Source organism: Elephantulus edwardii, unplaced genomic scaffold (assembly GCF_000299155.1).
Source record: "Elephantulus edwardii isolate Elephantulus edwardi_28Jun2011 unplaced genomic scaffold, EleEdw1.0 scaffold00170, whole genome shotgun sequence".
Lineage (NCBI taxonomy): Eukaryota > Metazoa > Chordata > Mammalia > Macroscelidea > Macroscelididae > Elephantulus > Elephantulus edwardii.
The window spans coordinates 5,513,027-5,535,176 of record NW_006399920.1 but is presented as its reverse complement, the minus strand read 5'-3'; the positions used below and the strand labels follow the sequence as shown (position 1 = coordinate 5,535,176).

General features: G+C 40.6%; 1 protein-coding gene across 4 annotated transcripts in view; it reads left to right on the top strand.

Moving 5' to 3' along the window:
• FAM13C (family with sequence similarity 13, member C) overlaps positions 1 to 22,150 on the top strand; it is a 181,667-nt gene that overhangs the window by 48,309 nt on the left and 111,208 nt on the right. For all 4 annotated transcript variants that reach the window (XM_006895584.1, XM_006895581.1, XM_006895582.1 and 1 more), the window contains one exon: positions 15,929 to 16,047. In XM_006895584.1, the coding sequence (XP_006895646.1) occupies positions 15,929 to 16,047 (119 nt within the window). The remainder of the gene's footprint in view (positions 1 to 15,928; positions 16,048 to 22,150) is intronic.

Sequence of the window (22,150 nt, the reverse complement as noted above, 5' to 3'; positions counted from 1 at the left end):
TTACAGTGACCCTCCGTCAGGTGTCAGGCTGTCAGTCTTTGTGGGAGGACACTGCTCATCTTCCTCCTCTGAACCACTGGTGGATTCTAACTGCTGAGCTTTCGGCTGGCAGCAGAGTCAGGACAGGGTCGTAGATCTTTATGAACACAGACTGCTGCATTTTTCTGGGTAGCTCCAAACCGCTGCCCTTCCTGCCAGCAGTCCATTGCTTTAGCCCCATGCAAATCCATTATTGATTTGATAATCTAGTGAAATAATAAATCAGTCTAATTACTGTAGTGCTTGTTGCAGAAGGTCAGGGACTGCCCCTTTTAATATGGATTGAAGCTCAAGATGAAGAAAATAAAGATTCTCACCACTGGAATGCTTGGCAGCATCATATTAGATGGTGAAGAGACTGCGATTGTTAATAGCTTCAGTTTGCTTGGCTCGACAGGCAACACTCAGTCAGCAGCCAGGAAATTAAAAGATTAATTGCATTGGGAAAGTGTGCGATCAGAGACCTCTCCAAAGTACTGAAGAGCAATGATGTCAGTCTGGAAACTAAGGTTTGCCTGATACAGGCCATGTATCACTTTGCAATCACTTGCTATGTGTCAGAGAGCTGGACAATGACTAGGGATGATAGAAGGAGAATTGATGCCTTTAAGCTGTGGTGCTGGAGAAGAGGACTGAATATACCATGGACTACTAAGAGAACAAACAAATTCATCCTGGAGAGGGTGAAGCCAGGCTGCTACTTGGAGGCAAAGATTCTGAAGCTTTGTCTGACATACTTTGGACATGCTGCAAGGCAGGGTCAGTCCTTGGAGAGAGACGTCATGTCTGAGAGGGTGGAGGGACAGTGCAGGAGAAGAAGACCCTCAGTGAGATGGATTTATTCAGTGACTAGGATAATGGGGGTAGGTGTATCAGAGGCAATAAGATTGGCAAAGGATAGAGCAGGGTTCAGAGCTGTCATACATAGGGTTGCTATGAGTCACAGGCGACTTGACAGTGTATAACAACAACAATTACTGTAGAGTTGATTCTGACTCACAGTGATCTCATGTGTATCAGAGGAGAACTGTATTCCAGTGCTCAATGGCTGGTTGTTTAGAAATAGAGAACCAGGCCTTTCTTCTAAGCCACATGCCAGTGGCTTTGAAACTCCAACCTTTTGGTTAGCACTTAAGCAGGTTAACCATTTCTATCACCCAGGACCCCTTCTTTCTACTGTTCACTGCACAGGAAATCCTGTTACATAGGACTTCCTAGTCTCAGGGATGGAGTACCCAGTTCACCAGGAAAGCAGGTCCTTATGGCATCAGCAAAACAGGGCGACCACTTGTCCAAAGCAAAGACGTACAGATGCCAAGCAGGTAAGTCATAAGGAAATGCACTGCAGTGGAAAGGAACTTGCCAGACACTGAATAAAACCAATACTAGCTCCGGTGCATGGGCAGAAGTAAAGTTCACCAGGATCTTGTGGGTGCCCGGATAATGGTTATTTAAGCTATGAGGCTCCTACCACTTCAACACCTTTGTTAGCACCTGCCTTCTCTAGTGCCCTCTGTGGAATTGAAGCTCTTGGTCTTGAAGAGTCTGTGGAGAGTATTTCTTTTTAAGGAATGAAAGGGCGAGTTCTGGTGACCTAGTGAGTAGCAGGAGCCTCAAGTGTGCCAGCTTCTCTGTAGAAGAATTATGGGCAGTCTCCTCCCTTGTGATTTACGGCCTCTTTACACCATCTGGAGGGTCAGCTACGGGTCTGTTGTGACTCAGGCTACAAAAACAACAACAATAAACAAAGGTGAGGGTAAGCTCTTGAGTTTACCTAACAAAATAATCTATTCTAATACTGAAGCTCTCATGGCCTAGTGGTAAGAATCTGTGCTGCAATCTCGAAGGTACGCAATTCGAATCCACCAGCTGCTCCCTGAGAGAAGGATGGATTGTCTCTTCTTGTGCGATTAACTGTGTCTGAAGACCCACCGGAGGATCAGCTATGGGTCAGTTCTGACTCAGTAGTACACAACAACAGTACTGCTTTCTCATTGCTGAATTGTCTTTTATCCTTTTACTAATAGTTTGTTGTAAATTGGTTCATCTGTTATGAATTTGCTCATATATTATTGTTGAATTTATTACAAAATAGCATAAAAATGAACTACAGACCGTTTATAAAAAAATAGGTGAAAGTCAATTTTTTCTTGTGGGAGTTGTTGCTGTTCTTAGGTGCTGTCAAGTCGAATGTGACTCACTGTGTCCCTGTGAACAACAGACCTGAAACCTCTTCTATTCCGTGCTCTCATCTCGGAATCACTTGAGTCCATCACTGTAGTTTCCATGTCAATTCATTTTGTTGGGGGTCCTCCTCTCCTTTGCCAACCATCCGTCTTTCTAAGCATAATGTCCCTTTTCAGGGAATAGACCCTTCTCACAACATGTCCAGAGTATGAGAGATGGAGCTTTGTCATCCTTGCCTCCAAGGAGCACTCCTCTGGATACACTATTTCCAAGACATATGTCTTCATTCTTTTGACAGTCCATGGGGTATTTAATATTCTTCAATTCAATTCAAAGGCATTCATTCTTCTTTTGGCATCCTTATTCAATGTCCAGCTCTTAGATGTATAGCAAGTGATTGAAAAGACCATGGCCTGAGTCAGGTGCACCTTCATCTTTAAACTGACATCATCATTGCTCTTCAGTACTTTACTGAGGTCCCTAACAGTGGATTTGTCCAGTGCAGTGTATCTACAGATCTCCTAACTGCTTGTACCAAGAGCATTGTTTGTGGATCCAAGCAAGATGAAATTATTGACAGTTTCAATTCTTTCTCCTTTTATCATGATGTTGCCTGTTGGCCAGTGGGAAGGATTTTTGTTTCCTTGATGTGGAGACATAATCCATATTGAAGGCTGTAGTCTTTGATCTTCTGCAGCAAGCTTTTCAGGCATCCCTCACTCCTGCTTCCAAACCTGTCATAGCATGTTATTGTTTTTATGTGCCACTGAGTCGCCTGCAGTGTATAGTGACCCTATGTACTACAGCTCTGAACCCTTCCCTGTCCTGAGCCAGTCTCACTAATTCCAACACACCAACCTTCATTGCTCAGTTACATAACAACACCAAAAAAATGTGTTTGTTCTTGTTAGGGGCTGTTGAATTGATTATGGGGCCTTGCCCTGTCCTGGGCCATATGCAAAAAATAGTATGTATATAAATGACATATCCCACTTGAATGTGTGAATAAGCAGAGGAAGGAACACCACAGATTAACCTCCTCACATCTTTTAATCTAGCCCTGCCAAGGCAGATCACTAAAATCGGAATTTGAGGCCTACAAAGCTACTGAGCAAGTTTGAAATAGTGACCTTTTGGTTATAAGCTCAACTTTTAACCATTATGTCAACCAGGACTCCTTTTATTTTGATGTTATGAAATAATCTATTTACCATTAAGACAATTCCAACTCATAGTGACTCAGTAGGATAGAACAGGACTGTCCTCTTAGGTTTGTGGCCTCATCTTTAGGGATTTGTGCTGCTAACACAAAGGTCAACACCCTTCTGGCAGTTTAAATATGCAACTGACAGTTTAAATATAAGCAATTCTGAGGAAGAAGGATGGGCAATCTCCTCCCATGCAATTTACAGTCTCAGAAAACTCACTAGAGGGTCAGTTCTTAGTTGGTTTTGACTTGAGAGTCATGTGTTTTGTTGTTTTTTTAAATAGGATTTTCAAAGCTGCAAATTGCAGAAATTTACAGAAAGCTATGCCCACATCTTTTAACCCTAGAGTGGTTGGTGAATGATTTTAAATTGCAGAAGTTTTTGGTTGATGTCTCAGTGCTCAACCACTGTGCCACCAGAACTCTTTAGTAATGTTTACCAGTGCTGTCTAGCCCTTTGCTACGCAGGTTTCTGAGATGGTAGAGAAAACTGCCCGTTGCTCTCCCATGGACATGGACATGCTGGAGGAGGACTTACGCCACTGACCTTTTCCTTTGCAGCCTAACACACAACACACCAGGGATCCTATTTAACATCATAGAGGGCAGGAAGGGAAACAAATCTGTACTGATTCAGTGATGGTGTTGTAGTGCTTTCATAAAGGGTTTGTTTTGTTTTTTGTTCTGACTGATCTGTTTCACTTGCTCTGTGTTCCCATAGCCAGGACTGTCCCTGACATGTGGAAAGTGGATTAAAAAAAAAATCTAAATACACGAACATGTCATCACTGTGGAATTTCTAAGTAACTAGGTTGGAAGCCCCTCTTTGCCCACTGTGGACCTTTTCTTGAATTCAGTGAGCCTCATTTCTTCTACTTGACCTTGATGGAGGCAGTAAATGAGAAGATTGCTCATCCTGGTCATTCCTTGACCTTGATGGAGAAGTCCCAGTAGCTGGATTCATTTTATGATGGCAGATTTGGATTGTTCTCATGATTGCTTTGGGAATACAAGAGTAATTTGATTCCTACTAAACTAAGTAAAATAAACAAGGGGGCTTGTGAAAGAAAACATTGAGGGATACGTGGAAGCAAAAAATAACAGTTTAAAAATGTCAAGAAAATAACATGGTAGAGATTCTATATCAACAGGCTGTCCACTTTCCCAGGGGAAAGAGAAAGAAATGAGCCTGGTCCTGAGCTGCTAATGCTCTGTAGCAAGTGTGAGGTGCTGGAGGGAGTGTGGAACTCTACTCAGAGGGAACTGATAATAAAAATGCATCAATATGGGACTTATATGGATTCTCTTAGGATTGTAATCTTTTAAAAGTGAAGTAAGCCACTAGTCCCTCTAACAGGTCAGAGAGGCCCTGTGACTAAGAAGGGACCCTGGAAAATGAGAGGATTCCCATTGCTTTCCTACTGTGTCTGTGCCCTTGATGTGACTGGGTTCCAAGAGAAAGACTTAAGCTTGTGTTGCCATGTTTATAGGCTCTGACTCACTGTGCACTTGCTCCACTTAACCACAGACTTGGATTCCTAATTTATGAAAACTGTCTTTATTACAATTTAACATAAATACATGGTATGAAACAGTGACACAACATTTTTTCTTGAAAACAATGTATTCAAATTTTGTAAATAAACTAGTATGGAAAAAAAGACCATTATTCATAATATGTAAGTCAGAAGCTATCTGTAGAGTTCCTTTTACCAATATTTAATGCTTCTTTATTATTTTACCCTGATTTGACATTCCATTAAGACCAGAAATGTAATAACTTGATACTAATCTTTCTTCTTGAAGTATCTGTGATACCTGCCGTCTGACTTTCCACCTTATAGCTCTCAGTCTTCTTTGCAGTTACCCGCCTCTTAAATATTTTTAAGATTGAATAGTCTTTTATTTTAAATTTTAAAAGCTCTGTATATCCATTATGCAATTGAAACAATGGAGTAGTTGTTTATTAATAAATCCTACATTTTAAATAAAAAAGCAAGAAGCAAACAGTTCCTTGCTGTGAATTCAGAACCAGAGCTGACTCTCCTTGAGTTTTGGAGATTGCAAATCACACAGGAAAAGACTGGCTTTTTCCAAATCCTGAGGACTCTCTGATGGCTTTGAACTGGCAGAGAACTATGGCCTTTGGGTAAACAGCACCACTCCCTATGAATAGGCCCTCAGAGCTTCCTCCCACATGAAAGTATAGGTATAAGACATATGTTTGTAAGTTTATATGTAAAGAACATTTTATTTATTTATCTCTGTGTGTGTATATATATCCTTGGAGTCAACAATGACAAAGCTTCATCTTATATAATTCGGGCATGTTGTGAGAAGACGCTGTTCTTTGGAAAGGGATATCATCCTTGGAAAGGTGGAGGGTTAGCCAAAGAGAAGAGTACTCTTAATGAAATGCACTGACATAGTGACTGCAGCAATGGGCTCAAGTATATCAGAGATGATGAGGATGGCACAGGATGGACAGGATTCAGACCTGTTGTTCATAGGATTCCTACGAGTTGTACCAGACTCACCTTGACAGCACACAACAACAACAGCATATATACCCCACTTCCCACTCTAACATACACACACAGAGTTACTACAAGTCAGAAATGGCAACTAACAACATGCATCTTACTAGACTTACGCTTACTATACATATTTGCTGCGGGAAGAGGATGAGCAATCTTCTCCCTTGTGATTTACTGCCTCTGAGAACCCAGGAGCGTCAGCCAAGAGTTGGTTCTGATTGGACAACACACAACAGCACCAACAAAATACATATTTGAGGGAACTCTGGTGGTTCAGTGGTAAGGAGCTACACTGTCAACCTAAAGGCAAGCCGTTCAAGTCTACCAGCTACTCAGAGGGAGAAAGATGGGTAGGCTCTTACCCTGCTATTTACTCCTCTGAAAACACATTGAAGGGTCAGCTATGAGTCGATTCTGACTCTATGGTGTGTAACATTCACAGACATACTTAAGCGAGCTCTAGTGGTTCAGTAGTATGGAGTTATACTGTCAACCCAAAGGCAAGTGCTTTGAATCCACCAATTGCTTCACAGACAAAAGACGGACAGTCTTCTCTCCTGCAATTTACATCCTCTGAAAACTCATGGATCAACTATGAGTCGGTTATGACTTGACAGCACATAATAACAATAGCATACATACTAGATTCATATGCTGTATATCAACATGGTATTTAATTAACTATATATGACTGTTGTTGTGTACCATAGAGTAGGAACTGACCCATAGCTGATTCAGGCAGGTATTCAGAGGCCTTTAATTGTACTGGAGGAGATTGATTGCCCATTCTTCTGCCACAGAGCAGCTGGTGGCCTCGAACTGAGTGCATTTTGGATTGCAGTGCAGCTTCTTGCCACTAGGCCACCAGATAACTAGGCTTATATATTTATTGTTATTTGGAGTTCTATCCTAGATTTATTCTTCTGTCTCTCCCAAATACTTGTTCCTAAAATTCCTTCCCAGTCTTGGTCTGTGTCTGAAATTTCAATCAGTACCTCTCAGGAGCAGCTTGTACTCAACTCTCCCTTAACACCCTGCCGTCCTCTTTTTGTGAATATCCCATGCATGGCCAAAAGAAAAAACAAATAAGTCTTGAAGAAAGGGCAGCCAGAGCTCTCCTTGGAGGCACAGATGATGAAGTTTCATCTCACATACTTTGTACATGTTGCTAGGAAAGGCTATTTCTCGGAGAGGGACATCATCCTCGGAAAGGTGGAGGGTCAGTGAAAGACCCTTAAGCAGGTGGAATGACACAATGACTGCTGCAGTGGGCTCCAGTGTGTTGGGAAGTGTGAGAATGGCACAGGATAGAACAAGGTTCAGATCTGTTGTTAATAGGGTTACTATGAATCGTACTAGACTTGGCTGAACCTAAGTACAACAACATCCTGTTTAAATGGGAGGGAACAGCATTATTATTATTATATCCTATTTTCTAATCCAGAAGTTTGACAGCATCCTTCCTACTCATGCAGCCACATCCTATCAATCACCTGATCAATCATACCTCTTTAATAATTTTAGCATGATCAGTGTAATTCTATTCTGATTGCCACTTCTGTAATCCAAACTATCGTCTTCACTTGCTTCTTATCCATTTACCTCAGAGGTCTCAGATGATCCTCCTATAGTATAAATCAAAACTTTTCTCCTCTACTGAGAATCCTCAGTGACTTGCTTTTGCTCTCAGAGAAAGTCCAACTCTTTAAGATTTAAAGAGCTAAAGATTCTGTAGATAAAGCATTCCTCTCCTAAACAAGCCAATGGCTTGAACACATGAGCTGCTTCCCTAGAGAAATACGAAGTAATCTCCTTCTATAAAAATGTACATGAGAAGTCATATCGGCAGTTCTGCTCTGTTCTACAAGGTCACTAGTCAGAATCAACTCAATTGCAGTGATTCTCCCCCACCCTCCCAATTAAGAGGGTTCATATGCCCTGGCCTCTGACTGAGACTCACCTGCCTCCTGGCTACCCACTCCCACCTTTGACATCAACCCTAAATTCACTAAACCCTACTGAATTTCTTGAACATGTCATGTTCTCACAAAGTTTCTCCTTGCTACAAACAGTGGACTTGAGCATGGCAGAGCTTCTAAGTATGTCAAAGGAAAGGGCAAGATCTGGGTCTCTTGTTCATAGAGCTACTATGAGTCATAGTCAACACGACAGGGCCCAACAATAACAATCTATCTATCCCTCTCTCTGTTTCCCCAAGCTCATATTCCTTCATCTTTGGGGTCATTGCAGTAGTACTTCTCCCCAAAGCTGGGCTTGATATCATTCCTGTATGTTCACCAAACATTTTTCACATTTTTGTAGCATTTTACCTTTTTGTAATATTGATCATACTATACAATATTGGCAATGTATAATTTATATCACTTTTCCCCTCAGAAGTTCAAGCAGGATTTAGAAGAGGCAATGGCACCAGGGATATCATTGCTGATGTCAGATGGATCTTGGCTGAAAGTAAAGAATATTTGAAAAATGTCTATTTGTGCTTTATTGACTTTGCAAAGACATTTGACTGTGTAGACCATGACAAGTTGTGGCTGACATTGAGAAGAATGGGAGTCCCAGAGCACTTGATTGTGCTCAGGTGGAACCTGTCCCTGGATCTGGAGGCTGTTGTGCAAACAGAGCAGGGGGTTGTAGTCTCTCTACACACCTAGTCAATCTGTATGCTGAGCAAATTATCTGAGAAGTTGGACTCTATGAAGAGGAGTGCGGCATCAGGATTGGAGTGAGACTCATCAATAACCTGCATTATGCAGATAATACAACTTTGCTTTCTGAAAGTGAAGAGGGCTTGAAGCACTTCTTGCAGAAGATCAAGAAATGCAGCCTTTGGTATAGATTGCATCTCAATGCCAGGAAAATTAAGATTCTTATTACTGGACTGATAATGGAGAGGAGACTGAAACTGTCAACAGCTTCATCTTGCTTGGATCCACAATCAACACCCGCTGCACAAGCAGTCAGGAAATAAGGAGATCAACTGCATTGGGAAAACCTGTAATTAGGGACCTTTCCAAATTATTGAGGAGTAGTGATATCAGTTTGAGGACTAAGGTACATCTGATTCAGGCCATAGTCTTTCTGAGACCTGGACAATTAATAAGGATGACAAAAAACTAATTGACCCCTTTGAGCTGTGGTGTTGGAGAAGAGCACTGAACATCCCATGGATGGACAAGAGAACGAACTGATATGTCTTGGGGAGGATGCAGCCAGAATGCTCTTTGGAGGCGAGAATGATGAGGCTTCACCTCGTATAATTTGGACATGTTGCTGGGACAGGCTGTTCCTTGGAGAGGGACATGATGCTGGGAAGGGTGGTGGGTCGACGAAGGAAAGGAAGACCCTAAACTAGGTGGATTGACACGGTGACTACTGCAATGAGCTCTCATGTGTCAGGAAGTGTGAGGATGGTGCAGGGTAGAACAGGATTTGAATCTTTTCTTCATAGGATTGCTATGTGTCATGCTCAATTGGACAGCACCTAACAACATCTCCCCTCACACTACTTATTGGGCTAAGAGCACCATGAGGGCAAGACTTTGCAATAGTACAGAAAGAGTCACTGATGGAGCCAAAATATTTTAATTATGAGTGAATAAAGGCAGAAATCCAGGAAGCCCTCAAAATCTAGAGGAGTAGTAAGCTATTGAATTTTAGTCTGTGTTAGTAGGTAAATTCAGGAAGCCTCAAAATCTTAAGGGATCAGACTGATTCAGAGATCAGATTTTAGAACATGCCAGAGTTCGGATGTGACTGTTTGAGATACCAGTGCTATTAGGGAGTCTGGTGGGTTGAGTAGCAATTCCCCAAGAGATATGTTCATGTCCACATCTCCTAAATTCTGAATTCTCCCATATTTGGAATGAGAAAATATTTACAAATGCAATTTTTAGAGATCATGAGATCAATCTGCATTGTCTGGGTTAACCCTGCATCCATGGACAAATGTTCTTATAAGGTCCACACTAAGGGAAAAGACATAGAGGAGACCACATGAAGACACAGGCAGAGATTAAAATGATGTTACAGGCCATAAACCGAGAAAGGCGTAGAGTCTCCAGCCTGGAAGAGACAAGGAATACTGCTCCTTTGGAACTTCAGGAGTGAGACCCCGACTGCACCTTAGTTTTGGACTTTGGACTTCTAAACTATGCAGGAATAAGTTTGTGTTGTCTCAGGACTCCAAGTTGGTGGTACTTTGTGACTGCAACCCTGGGAAGCTAATATTGAGAGGAAAGCAATGTGATCATGGTCAGAAACTTCCTACCTTCTTGCTCCGTCCTGGTTGGGGTCTTTTGTAGACACAGTGACTAGTTGTAAGTGGAACAAGTAGGATAATTGGAAGTATAGACAAGATTTGTGGAGAGAAGTTGGTAGATTTAGGGTTGCCAGTTGTCAGAGCACCCAAGGTGGCTGATCTTGCTTCTGGCAGCTGGTCAATCCTGTCACCCGCCCCCTACCAGTCTGTGTGAGCTCATTAAAGAGAAGACTTTAGTTTCTTTCAGAAGCCCTGTGTCCTTTATCCACATGGTGCAGAGGAGAAAATGAAGAAATACCACTGAAAACCCAAATGCCTGTGGCTCTCTTTTCTAGCCTATTGCATGCTCTATTGGTTTGACACTGGAACACCACCCCCATCCCAGCTGTTATGTTTTGTTAACTGTCACTTGCTTTCATGCTGATCTGCATAGGCTACTTCTCTGTTTTATAGTACACTTGGGTTATTGAAACATAGTGGAAAGAACACTTTCTACTGGAAAGAGTCTCTTAATTTCTGGATTAGGAGGTTGGGTTTAGGGTTTGGAGTGTCTGACTCTTGTGATTCAGTGCAATCCTACTGTGCATTTTGACAATAAATTAAATTAAAATTTAACTCTGAAGAATTAAAACTGTCTTCATTGCAAACAATTGAGTATCGTGTGAGTCCCCCAATTTAATAAAAAAATGCACCACTTCCAAACTTCATGGTTCTATTTAATTATAAACTGTATATATTTTATTGAAATATTTCTTTTTTAATAGATGAACAGAGATACTCAGTATCTTCTCTCATGTACATAGTTTTAAAATACATAAATCACAGATTATTCAACGTCTTCAGTAAGACAGCCTGTAACGTCTTTGACCATGTAGGTCACCTGTCATTACTTCACATTACTATTCTCACTGGGAAAGGTGGAGAGACTCAAGACTCACCTAGAAATGATGAAATATTGGTTTAAAAGGTGTCTACGTTCATATACACAGCCATTCACACACTAAAAATGTATTTTCTTTAATTTGGAAAGTGAATAAGGTAGACTGGTTCGTTTAAATGTCTACTTTCTATCAATAATTCTTTCAACAAAGCACAAAGCTAGGTAATATCTTAATTTATTAAGGAAGAAAATAAAACCAGGGAAGATGGCTTATTTACCCCAAGATCGTGTAATTATTCTAAGGGTGTTGATTTTGAACTCAGGTCTTCCTTCCCCCAGGTTTTATTTTATTTCTTTGTCTAACTAGTAACTATGGGAGCCAGAAAGTATCTTTAAAAGGTTCTAAGGAAGCATTTCTCTAACTCCATTTTTATTTAAAGGGTCTTAATATTTTAAGTAACAGGTCCAAACTTTTTAAAAGACAGCTCTCCCAAGACCACTTTTCCCCCTAGTGACAGAATGTGCAGCCAGAGTGCTCCTTGGAGGCAAAGATGACAAAGCTTCATCTCACATACTTTGGGTATGCCGCTAAGATAGACTGTTCCTTGGAGAGGGACAATATGCTTGGGAAGGTGGAGGGTAGGTGAGAGGAAGACCTTCAACCAGAGGGACTGATATAGTGACGGAAGCGATGGGCTCCAGTTTGTCAGGGATGACGAAGATGGCATGGGGTCGCTGCGAGTCATGCTAGACTCAATGGCACATAACAGAAAACAAAAGCAATGGAATGAATGGAATAATCCAGTGGTTCTTTAAATCAGAAAGAAAAGCAGTCGTTTCAATTTGTTTATAAGGTCTTTAAGTTAATTTTATGGTCTTGGGTAGGTGTAAGGTACTTCTAGGATGCTATGGAACATGATAAGATTTATAGAACTTTCCCCCAGTTGAACCTAAGAGTTGAATTTATATACTGTTCTAAATAACAGAGATATCAACTGTATTAATCATATAGTAATTAGAGCTCTTGGGAGAATAATCTTGCCAAAATGCAAGGCCTTGTTATAGGCAATGGACTGATTCATCATAGTGTCCTTTTAACTTAAACAGTTTAAATAAAAATATAAAGCTTTATCAGTTTCAGACTGCAGTGAGTATAGGGACATATCAAGTATAAAAGGATAAAGACTTAATATTTTTATTGGCCACATCTCAGAAGTCAATTTTAGAGGAAACATACGTCTTTGAGACCCAAGAGGGATTTTCTGATTGGCAGGCGAGAAGAGATAGACGAGCACATAGAGGAGGATGGAATTTTTTTTCCCTTTGTTTTTGAGGTAAAGATTTGTACAGATGAAGAATGTGGAAGGGTGTGAAGCAATGACCAAAACATTGTATCGAAATTAGGTTCTCTGGTCCTTCCAGGTTCTACATTGAGTCAGCTGAACTCAGGAAAATCCTCACAAGATACAATAGTATGTTACCATTCCTTCTTGGGCAGCTAATTTTTGCTTAAATAGTTTGGAAGTTTTAGTCTCTCCAGCTCACAGGTATCTTCTCTCTGAATCCCATGCCCACTATTCTGGCCTTTGTACATGGTTCAAAAAATGATGGGCAAGGTCCAGTGGTGATTAATTTTATAAAACATCATGCATGTGAATAATTGTATGAAACACAGTGTGGATGAAAAATAGTGTGAAACACAATGAATAGTAACTTTTTAAGCACATCAAGATAAAAGAAAAAAAGACTTAAATGACAATATTTTATGATACTTTATATCTCAGGGTAAGAGTTAAATTTTCTTATCCCTGCATGTAGCAAAGAGATAAGAAGTAAATCCTCCGGGTGGGACTGGGAGGTCTGTGGTGGAAGTGTAGGTCCCTGTGGTGGGGGAAGACGGCTGGGATCAGGGAAAGATGTCAGCTCTTTAAACCACCTGCTGGCCAGGGCCAGGTGGCAGGAGGACACACATGGGGAAAAGTCTTGGCTTCTATTTTCCTCCTTCACTTTACTCAGCTTGCAAAGTACCATTCTACCATTGTATTTCAAATTTAAAAAAAAATGATTTTAGTGCTTCTACTCTGCCCAGGGTAGCAACCGTTTTTTGAGCTCATAAATTCCTTTTATCTTGGCAGCATTTATGCTAGATGTAATCTCAAGCGTGTTTAAGTGCTCTGTACAATGTGACCGGTCAGTGACATTAAAGACCAGAATTTAGAGCTCTCGGGAGTGAAATGTCAATTATCAGTGATTATCACTCAAGTACAAAGGAATCATTTGGAGAGGAAAATGGAGATGTTCTTAAACCTTTGACCGATAGTCTAGCTTGTCTTTATCAAACTTGTGAAGTATTTCCCAGTTTCCTTATTTTACTCAAATAACGTTGAGTTACTTACTCTGGTGACCCGGGCCTCTAAGTCTGTAAATCCTAGCGGGAGGAGACTTCTGGTCTTCCTCCCGCGAGCTGCCGGTGCTTCAAATCATTGGCTCTTTTTTGGTTGGCAGCACCATACGTTGCAGTCTTTGTCACCAGAGTGCCAAGTGTTTGTGAAAAGTTCTCATGTACTGTGTCTTCTGAATTGAAGCTGGAAGCTGGGAAGAACAGAATAAAAAAAAAATTATATTGGTCTGCCTAAGTTATTTTTTTTTCTCAGTTATACTTCTTTCCCTCTATTTTCTCTTTAATCATGAAGTGCTTTAAATACTGAGTGTGGACATAAAATGTACCATACATTTGAAGAACTGAATTTTTCCAAATTCATGAGTCTATAAATCTGAATTAAGGACCTAAATCTGAGGGGTGGTCCCTCATTGTCTGTTTCAGCATGACGTAGTCTGCAATCTTTGGAGTTTATAAATCCATGTGCTCCGTGTGTGTGTGTGTGTGTGTGTGTGTGTGTCTTCATAGTGCATCCTAGTCTTGTGTGTCTGTGTCTATATTATTCTTTTCATTACTCAGAAGTGCTTAGGTTGAGGAAGCATCCTCAACCTAGATGTGACTATGTTAACATAATAATATTTATGCATTTCTTTTTAAAAACCACTCTTTATAACGTTGTCGTTATTGTGTGCCATAGAGTCAGAACCGACTCCTAGCTGCCTCTTCAGCAAGTTTTCAGAGGCATTTAATTGCCCAGGAGGAGACTGCCCCTCCTTTTTCCATGGAGAAGCTGATGGATTCGAACCATATGCCTTTAGTATTACAGGACAACTTCTTACCACTAGGCAGCCAGATCTCTGTTTACAGTGAGGGCCCCATGCATAGATTTCAGTACATGCTTTAGGAGTACTCAATTCAACCAATAACTGAAATTCCCATAATTTTGCTTTACAAGTTTGGGATGACTGTTGAGAAACAGTCCCATCAGTTTATTCTGTTGTTGCTATGTGCCTTTGAGTCAGATTTGACTCACAGACGACCCTCCAACAAATTTTCTATCAGAATCTGTGAATTGCATGGGAGTTTCTAGTGTTTTGGAAAGTGGATTTCAGAGATACTTGGCCCACTATGTCTTTACTGACTTCAGTCCAATCTCCTCAAAGGGGGCTGGGTCTCCAATGGTAGAAATACCGCACAGATCCACCACTTCCTCAAACAATTTCACTATATCACTGCAGTCCTCAGAACTGAGTGGCTTTCTCATAGAAGTAAACAACTTTGATTTTAGGATCTTATTAATCAGATAAAGCTTTTGATTGTGAAGAAGGACTGTTTTATCTTAAGTAAAATGTTTGCCAGTTTCAAATGTAGAATGGTTCGAATTTACCTGCTAGGGAAGATGATTCATTCCATTTTGATCGATGTGTCTTTGGATTAAATCTAGATTTGTTTTCGCTTGGGTGTTTTTCTGATAGTCTCTAGAGAATTTTGTACTCTGGGGTATTCATAAATTAATGAGTGGATTACATCATAGGATAGCCTATGTGGAAGCTTCTTTTTGATGTAGCGTAGTTAATGACAATATAGTGTGCGTGTGTATGTGAATGTGTGCGAGTTTATGTGTATGTGTGTGTATGTGCATGTGATAGAGAGAGAAAGGATTTAGAATTAGTTTTCAGACTCAATTCCTTATAGGAATAATGTATGCTCATCATAAAAAAAAAGTATACATGAGCCTCTAAAAAGAAACAACTAAAATCGAACAATATACATCTCAGTTATTGTTAAGCTTTTGCTCCTGTCACTCCAATATGTGTGCATATGGTCATTTTTTTAAGACTATGCTTACACTATATATTGCTCTGTAAATGTTTTCCCCCCCTAAGTATCTTTTAGTGAAGTAGTCTAGCAACATTTTTAATAGCATCAGATTTTTCATCATATGGTTAAAACCTTTGTTTTAGAAATTAGTTTAAAATCTTTTCTGCACTTTTTAAAGGGAGTTCTGGTCTTGTTGTCTGTAAGGAGTCATGCTGCTAAAATAAAAGTGACTCATCTCAGGGGGTTTAAATCCACCAGCAGTGCCACAGGGGACGAATGGGCAATCTCCTTCCATACAGTTTATCATCTTGGAAAACCTGCTGAAGCTATGAGTTGATTCCAGCTTGACAACAATGATGAGTGTGGGATTTTGTTTGTTTTTTTTTTAATATCTTATTGCAATGTTTTAAAATCTTATATTGATGGACAGATAGTAAGAGGTATCTTAAATTCCAGATCACCAAACTGGCTCCTCCTGTAGTCAGGGCAGCGTGTTGTGTGCTCTGATCCTCTGCCCTGTGAGCCCTCAGCCTCGGAGTCCCCTGGAACCGATCCCTGCTGACAACTCAGCTAATCCTGTTGTTGCTTCTTGCAGGAGACAGAGCACGTGGTGCCTGGCCAGTCAGAGTGTCAGGGGAGACCAGGAACACCAGCTCATGAGAACTCTCAGAACAACACCTTCAGGTGCCAAGAAACAGTGCGACTCCAACCAAGGTTAGTCCATTGTGCTGGGAGTTACTCTGCCTGGGGTTCCTTTCATAAAAACACTCACTAACTTTTACCTACCTGCTGCATGTGGCTTCAGGCTTTCTAACCTTGCTTGTTGTTCCTTAGAACCAAGGAAGCTACTTGAAGGAGTGGTGAAGGAAAATAAGGAGTCTAGAACTTAAAAAGAAGTTTAAACTAAAAAACCTGTTTTCTTTCTCTCTACTTTGTAGATATTCAGCCATAAAACTTCGAGGGGAGGGATACAGGGTAACTTTATGCTTTCTGTCCTTTTGATGCTGTGCTGGAGGTTTTCCCTTGTGATGATGATAGAGATGATAGTGCAGGCATTACAGCAATCCCTTTTGCCCATTATCTAATTTCACTTTCGCAACTGCATCGTAAAGCTGATATTCTCAGCTCTTGCTATAGAGGAGGAGCCTGAGGCAGGCTGAGAGTCAGTAAGGCACTTACCTGATGCTACACAGGTAGGAAAAGGCTGAGCCAGAACTTGAACCTACCACTGTACGACTTATGGCTTGTCAAGTGACACTTCTGTGCTGACCCAAGTGGCACTATTAAGCCCTGATGTAGTCTCTTAGCAGCCTTTCTGGTCCTCCTGAAGTCACCCTTGAAGCCAGGGCAAAGACGTGGGTGGAAGGCTGGCTGCCTACGGAAAGGTTGGCATGAGTGACATTCTGATGGGAGATTGGCATCGCAGCTGTCTGTGGAAAGTCTCATCTGGAAATAAACAGAAGAAAGAATCTGACCCCTAGTGTGTCAGCTGTCTTTGTCGGTTGGATCTTGTGTATGAGTATAGTCATAGCCCTCACCCAGTGGAAAGGGAACGCTGTACTTCTTAACATGACCGCTGGACATTTTTTTCCTAAGGCAGCATATTTTAAGCAATGACAAGGAAGAATGAATGTGCTATGTAGTTGTACTTTAAAATGGCCTAACACGTTAAATTTAGAATCAAGAACCTTAGAGGGATGAAGGGCACCTTAAAGGTAGAGTGGCTCACTCTCCGGGTAGATTCATAGACAGTTTTTATAGTCATCTTCAAATGTTGCCATTTTTGATCTGTTTGATCTTATTATGTAGCCTCAAGTAATACTGGATTCAGGTTTGTCATTTCAGGACATTCTCCCTCCCATTTTAAACCATCCACTAAGGTGGTTTTAGTTAAGTTAGAATAAATTTGAAAGAATAATTTGAAAGAACCCTGGTTAAGGACTCAGCTGCTAACTAAAAGATTGGTGGTTCGAACCCACAAGCCTCTCTATGCGAGAACGATGGCAATCTGCTTCCACAGTATTCACAGCCTTGGAAACTGTCTAGGGCAGTTTACTCTATCCTATAGAGCCTTGGTGATTCTGAATCAGCTCTGTGGCTATGGGTTTGGTTTGCTTTATAATCAATGCCAGCAGTGAGTGTCTTTCACCACCAGCCTTGGTCAGCAAGAATAAGGCCAATATAAGGCCAATGATAAATCACATATGTATTTTACATATTTCAAATTATAAAAAAGCAGAAATCTAAAGTCATTTATATGCCTGTGGATATATGGTGTTCTTCTGGGTTGAGTATTAGGTAGTGTTGATAGAAGCAAATAGTATTTAGTAATTCCCTTTCTTAAAGTTGAAGTTTGCTAAAGTGAAAACCACATTATATCACATCTGTGTTGTTGAACATTTGACGGCAAATAGGAAGTTGAATGAGATTCTTTGTGGAAATAATTTCCATATCAATAACTAACAGTATTAAATAATTATTTTTATGAGGAAATGTAGAAAGCGGTTACATTTTGGGAGGGTTGATTTTGGAGGGCTCAGATTCTTAGCTTTGACAACTTAAAAAAATTTTTTTCTTTTAATTTTAGTTTTTATTGGAAAAAACATGTTGGGGATACAAGGAGGTGAAGGTTAGGAGCAGAAGGGTGAGGATGGGCAGGGATGAAAATTGCAGGGATGCAGTTGTAGAGCTGCACAATTTGGTTGGTGGGGGTTAAATTATTTTTTTACATATATTTTTTAATTATGATTTTAAAAAATGTTTACAGAAAAGTTGGATTTTCATTCATACATAATTGCACATTTTTCTCCCTACCCCTAGTTCACTTTTTTAAAAAAAATAATTAATTGTTGCATAATTTCCTCTTCCCTGCCCCATTGCTATCCAAGTCCACTTTGCTGTGCATCTCTCATTTTGTATTGTTGTTATACAAATAATGTCTAATCATATATCCCTTTTAAACAGTTCTTTCCTTCATATGTTTGAATTCAGTGTTCATTATTTAACCCCTCTTTTCTTAGTTTTTCCCCAACCCCCATGTCAGTCCTGTTTTATAACAGTGGTGTTACGCCGTTTTTGTCCTTTTGTGACTGAGATATTTCACTCAGCATAATGTCCTCTAGGATCACCCATGTTGTATAATATTTTTAGTTCCTTGTTTTTCAGTGTTGCATAGTATTCCACTGTGTGAATATACCATAGTATTTCTGTTTATTCATTTGTTGATGGGCACATGGGTTGCTTCCATCTCTTTTCTATCTACACACACACACATACATGCTTGAATGGCAGCTCTGGTTTCTTTAGAGTATATTCATAGTCATGGAATTGCTGAGTCAAATGGTATTTCTATTTCCAACTTTTTGAGAAAGCACCATACTGCCTTCCATAGTGGTTACACTAGCAGTGAATAAGGGTTTTAATCTCTCCATAACCTTAAGAGCATTTGTTGTTTGCTACTCTGTTGAACTTTGCCATTGTTACTAGGGTGAGATGGTATCTCATAGTTGTTTTTCGGTTTGACAACTTTTGTCATGGAAAAATACACACATACCATAAAAGATTGAATAAAAATATGAGGAAGCTCTAAAACCTCCTCTGTCCTCCATGTTAACAAAGAACCTAGATACAGGGTCACATGTCAATTTTTCTTCATTAAGCTGGTGCTTCCTTCTAGTCCCCAATAGTGCACAAAAGCAGATCTGGGATTTTTTTCCTCTACCCCTTAGCTGACCTTCATAGAATCTCAAGAAGCTTATTTTTCTTTTCTCTCATTTCTTTTCCCCTGTAGTTTCAAAGTCCTACTTTTCCCAGGACCTGGCTTTCCCAGTTGGCATCATCCCTGAATGTTCTGTACACCATGAGAGCAGTCACAGGATCTGGCATTAAGTCACAGATCGGGAGGCCAATTATATCTAGTAATGGTTATGTTTACTATCTATATTAATAGGGCTGGTAGCTTTTAAACTACAGTTATATTTACCAGAATTTTGGTGGCATCACCCAGGACATTCTGATGGAACTTAAAAAAAATCGCATCTCAAAATGTACAGGGATTGTGAAATTTGATGAACTGGTGAAATGAGATCTGAAGCTAAAAACAACCTTGAATTAGGTAGCTCACATTCCTGATAACATTCCTCTTGCATTTTCTTGCCATGTTCAGGCATATCATGCCCAGTAGGATCTTGATAGAGACATGATACTGTAACAGGACACGCCAAACCTAGACCTGACTTAAAGTGAGGGAACAAGCCAGGCTAAACCTCAGCAGGTGTAAATGCCACCTCTGGGTTAGAGCATGTTAGAGGTGGTGAGGATGGTGCCCAGGATAGGGCAAGGTTCACATCTGTTGTTCAGAGCGTCACTGTGAGTCATAGTCTCATGGCACCTAACAACAACAACAGGTGGAGGGGTGAGGAGGTTGTTAACATAATGAACACCGAGAAAGGGAGGAAAGATCTTTCTGCAGCAAGGGAACTGTCAAGGGGTCACACTTCATCCTGATGAGACACAAAGAAATAGTCTTCAGCGACTGCATCATTCTTGTAGAAGTGAGATTTTGGAGCAGAGGGAGGCCAGGAAATGAGGTGAGTATTGAACTTTCAGAAGGTGAAGTAGATTTGTACGAGTATGTCTCAGAAACACTTGTGTCTTAGGCTCTTTCTAGCTCAAAGAACCTCTATTTCTGTCTAAGCTTGTCTATGAGTGCTGTAGATAGTATATGTGTCTATATGGTGTTGCTGTTGTTAAGTACCCAAGCCTCAGATTCACAGTGGCTTTGTATTTAACAGAACAAACACTGCTCAGCTCTGCGCCATTCTCACAAGTCACAGCTGTGTTGGAGGCCACTGTGGTCTTCCTCTTTTGCGCTCTCACTCTCTGCTTTAGCAAGCGTGGCATATTTTTTTTTTAGGCTTTGATCCCTCCTGATAATGTCTCCAGCGTAACTGAGAAGAAGTCTCACCACCCTTGCTTCTAAGGAACATTCTGGTAGTGTTTTTTCGAGACAGATTTGTTTGTTCTTCTGGACGTCTTCAATATTCTCCACCAACAACATAAGTCAGAGTCATCAGTTCATCATTATCCATTCTCCAGTTTGTGCATGCATATGAGAGAACTGAAAATGCCATGGCTGGAGTGAGGCACACCCTGCTACTCTAAGGGATGTCTTCGGTTTTTAACATGTTAAATCAGTCACTTGCCGCACATTTGCCTAATGTAATATGCCACCTTATGTTTGAGTGCTGCTTGTGTGAGCATTGATTGTGAATCCAAGTAAAATGAAATCCTTGACAATGTCATCAAGGCGTTTATTGCTCCAATTGTGTTGTTGTTGTTATATGCCACACTTGCCTGAATTACCACAGTCACTGTGTCAGTCTATCTTATTCAGAGTCTTCCTCTCCTGCACTCCACCCTTCAATGCATAATTGTCCCTCTCCAAGGATTGGTCTCTCCTGGCAACATACCCAAAATATGCCTTGCCTCCAACAACCTTGTTTCACTTTCTCCAGGACAGATCTGTTTATTCTTGTGGCAGTTTATGGTATATTCAATACTTTTTTCTAGCACCACAACTCAGAGGCATCGATTCTTCTTCTGTCATCATTAGTCATTGCCCAGATATCTGATGTAGCAAATAATGATGATTATTTGCAGGCACACCTTAGTCTCTAGACTGACATCATTGCTCCTTAGCACTCTGGAGAGGTCCCTGAAGCAAACTTTCCCAGTGCCATTCATCTTTTAATTTCCAGACTTCTGGTACCACGAGTGCTGATTGTGGATCTGAAAAAGATGCAATTGTTAATAATCTTGATCTCTATCTATCATGGTGCCACTAATTGGCCTGTTGGTGAAGATTTTGTTTTCTTGATATTGATCTTCCATCCATATTGAAGATTGCAGTCCTTGACCTTCTATGGCAAACACTTCGGGTCCTCCTCAGTTTCAGCAAGCAAGGTTGTGTCATCTGCATAACACAGGCTGTTGACGAGTTCCCCTTCAGTCTTGATGCCACATTCTTCCTCCTGTCTAGCATCCCAAATGATCTGCATATAGATTGAAACAGCCTAGAGAAAGGGCACATCCTGGACACACTTTTTTCTTGGTTTTGAGGCATGTGGTGTTTCCTTCCTCTGTTCTGACGACTGCTTCCTTATGTAAGTATAGAGTTAGCATGAGTACAATTGCATGTTGTGGATTCCCATTCTGCTTAAGGTTAGCAACAATTTGTTGTGCTCCACACAGTAAGATGCCTTTGCATAGTTAATAAAACACAGACATTCTTCTTGCACTCTTTGTATTCAGACAAGATCCATCTGACATAGGCTATGATGTCCCTAGTGCTGCAGCCTATTCTAAACCCAGCTTGTATTTCTGGTAATTCTCTTTCTATGTACTGTTCCAGTTGTTTTTGGATAATCTTCAGCAGGATTTTCCTTGCATGAGATAGGAGTGATATTGTTTGATAATTTCCATACTCTATTGGATCACCTTTTTTGGATGGGAATATATATCTCTTTATTAATAGAAGTAAATATGAATCTCAGTCAGTTGGCCAAGTAGCTTTCCTCCAAACTTCTTGGCACAATTTGGTGAGCATGTCCAAGGCTGCATCTGTTTGTGAAGTATGTCAGTTCCCTGCCAGACCTCCTCAGAGTGCCAATATCACTGAGGAACAAAAATGTAATGAGTGGGCAGAAGTGACTAGAGGCTGGAGCCATCATCTTGTGGGGGGGAGAAAAGGGGTGCCGAAAGGGGCACAGTTCCACGACTACTCACTGTGTGAGGACTTTGTTTTAAGTTGAGAAGT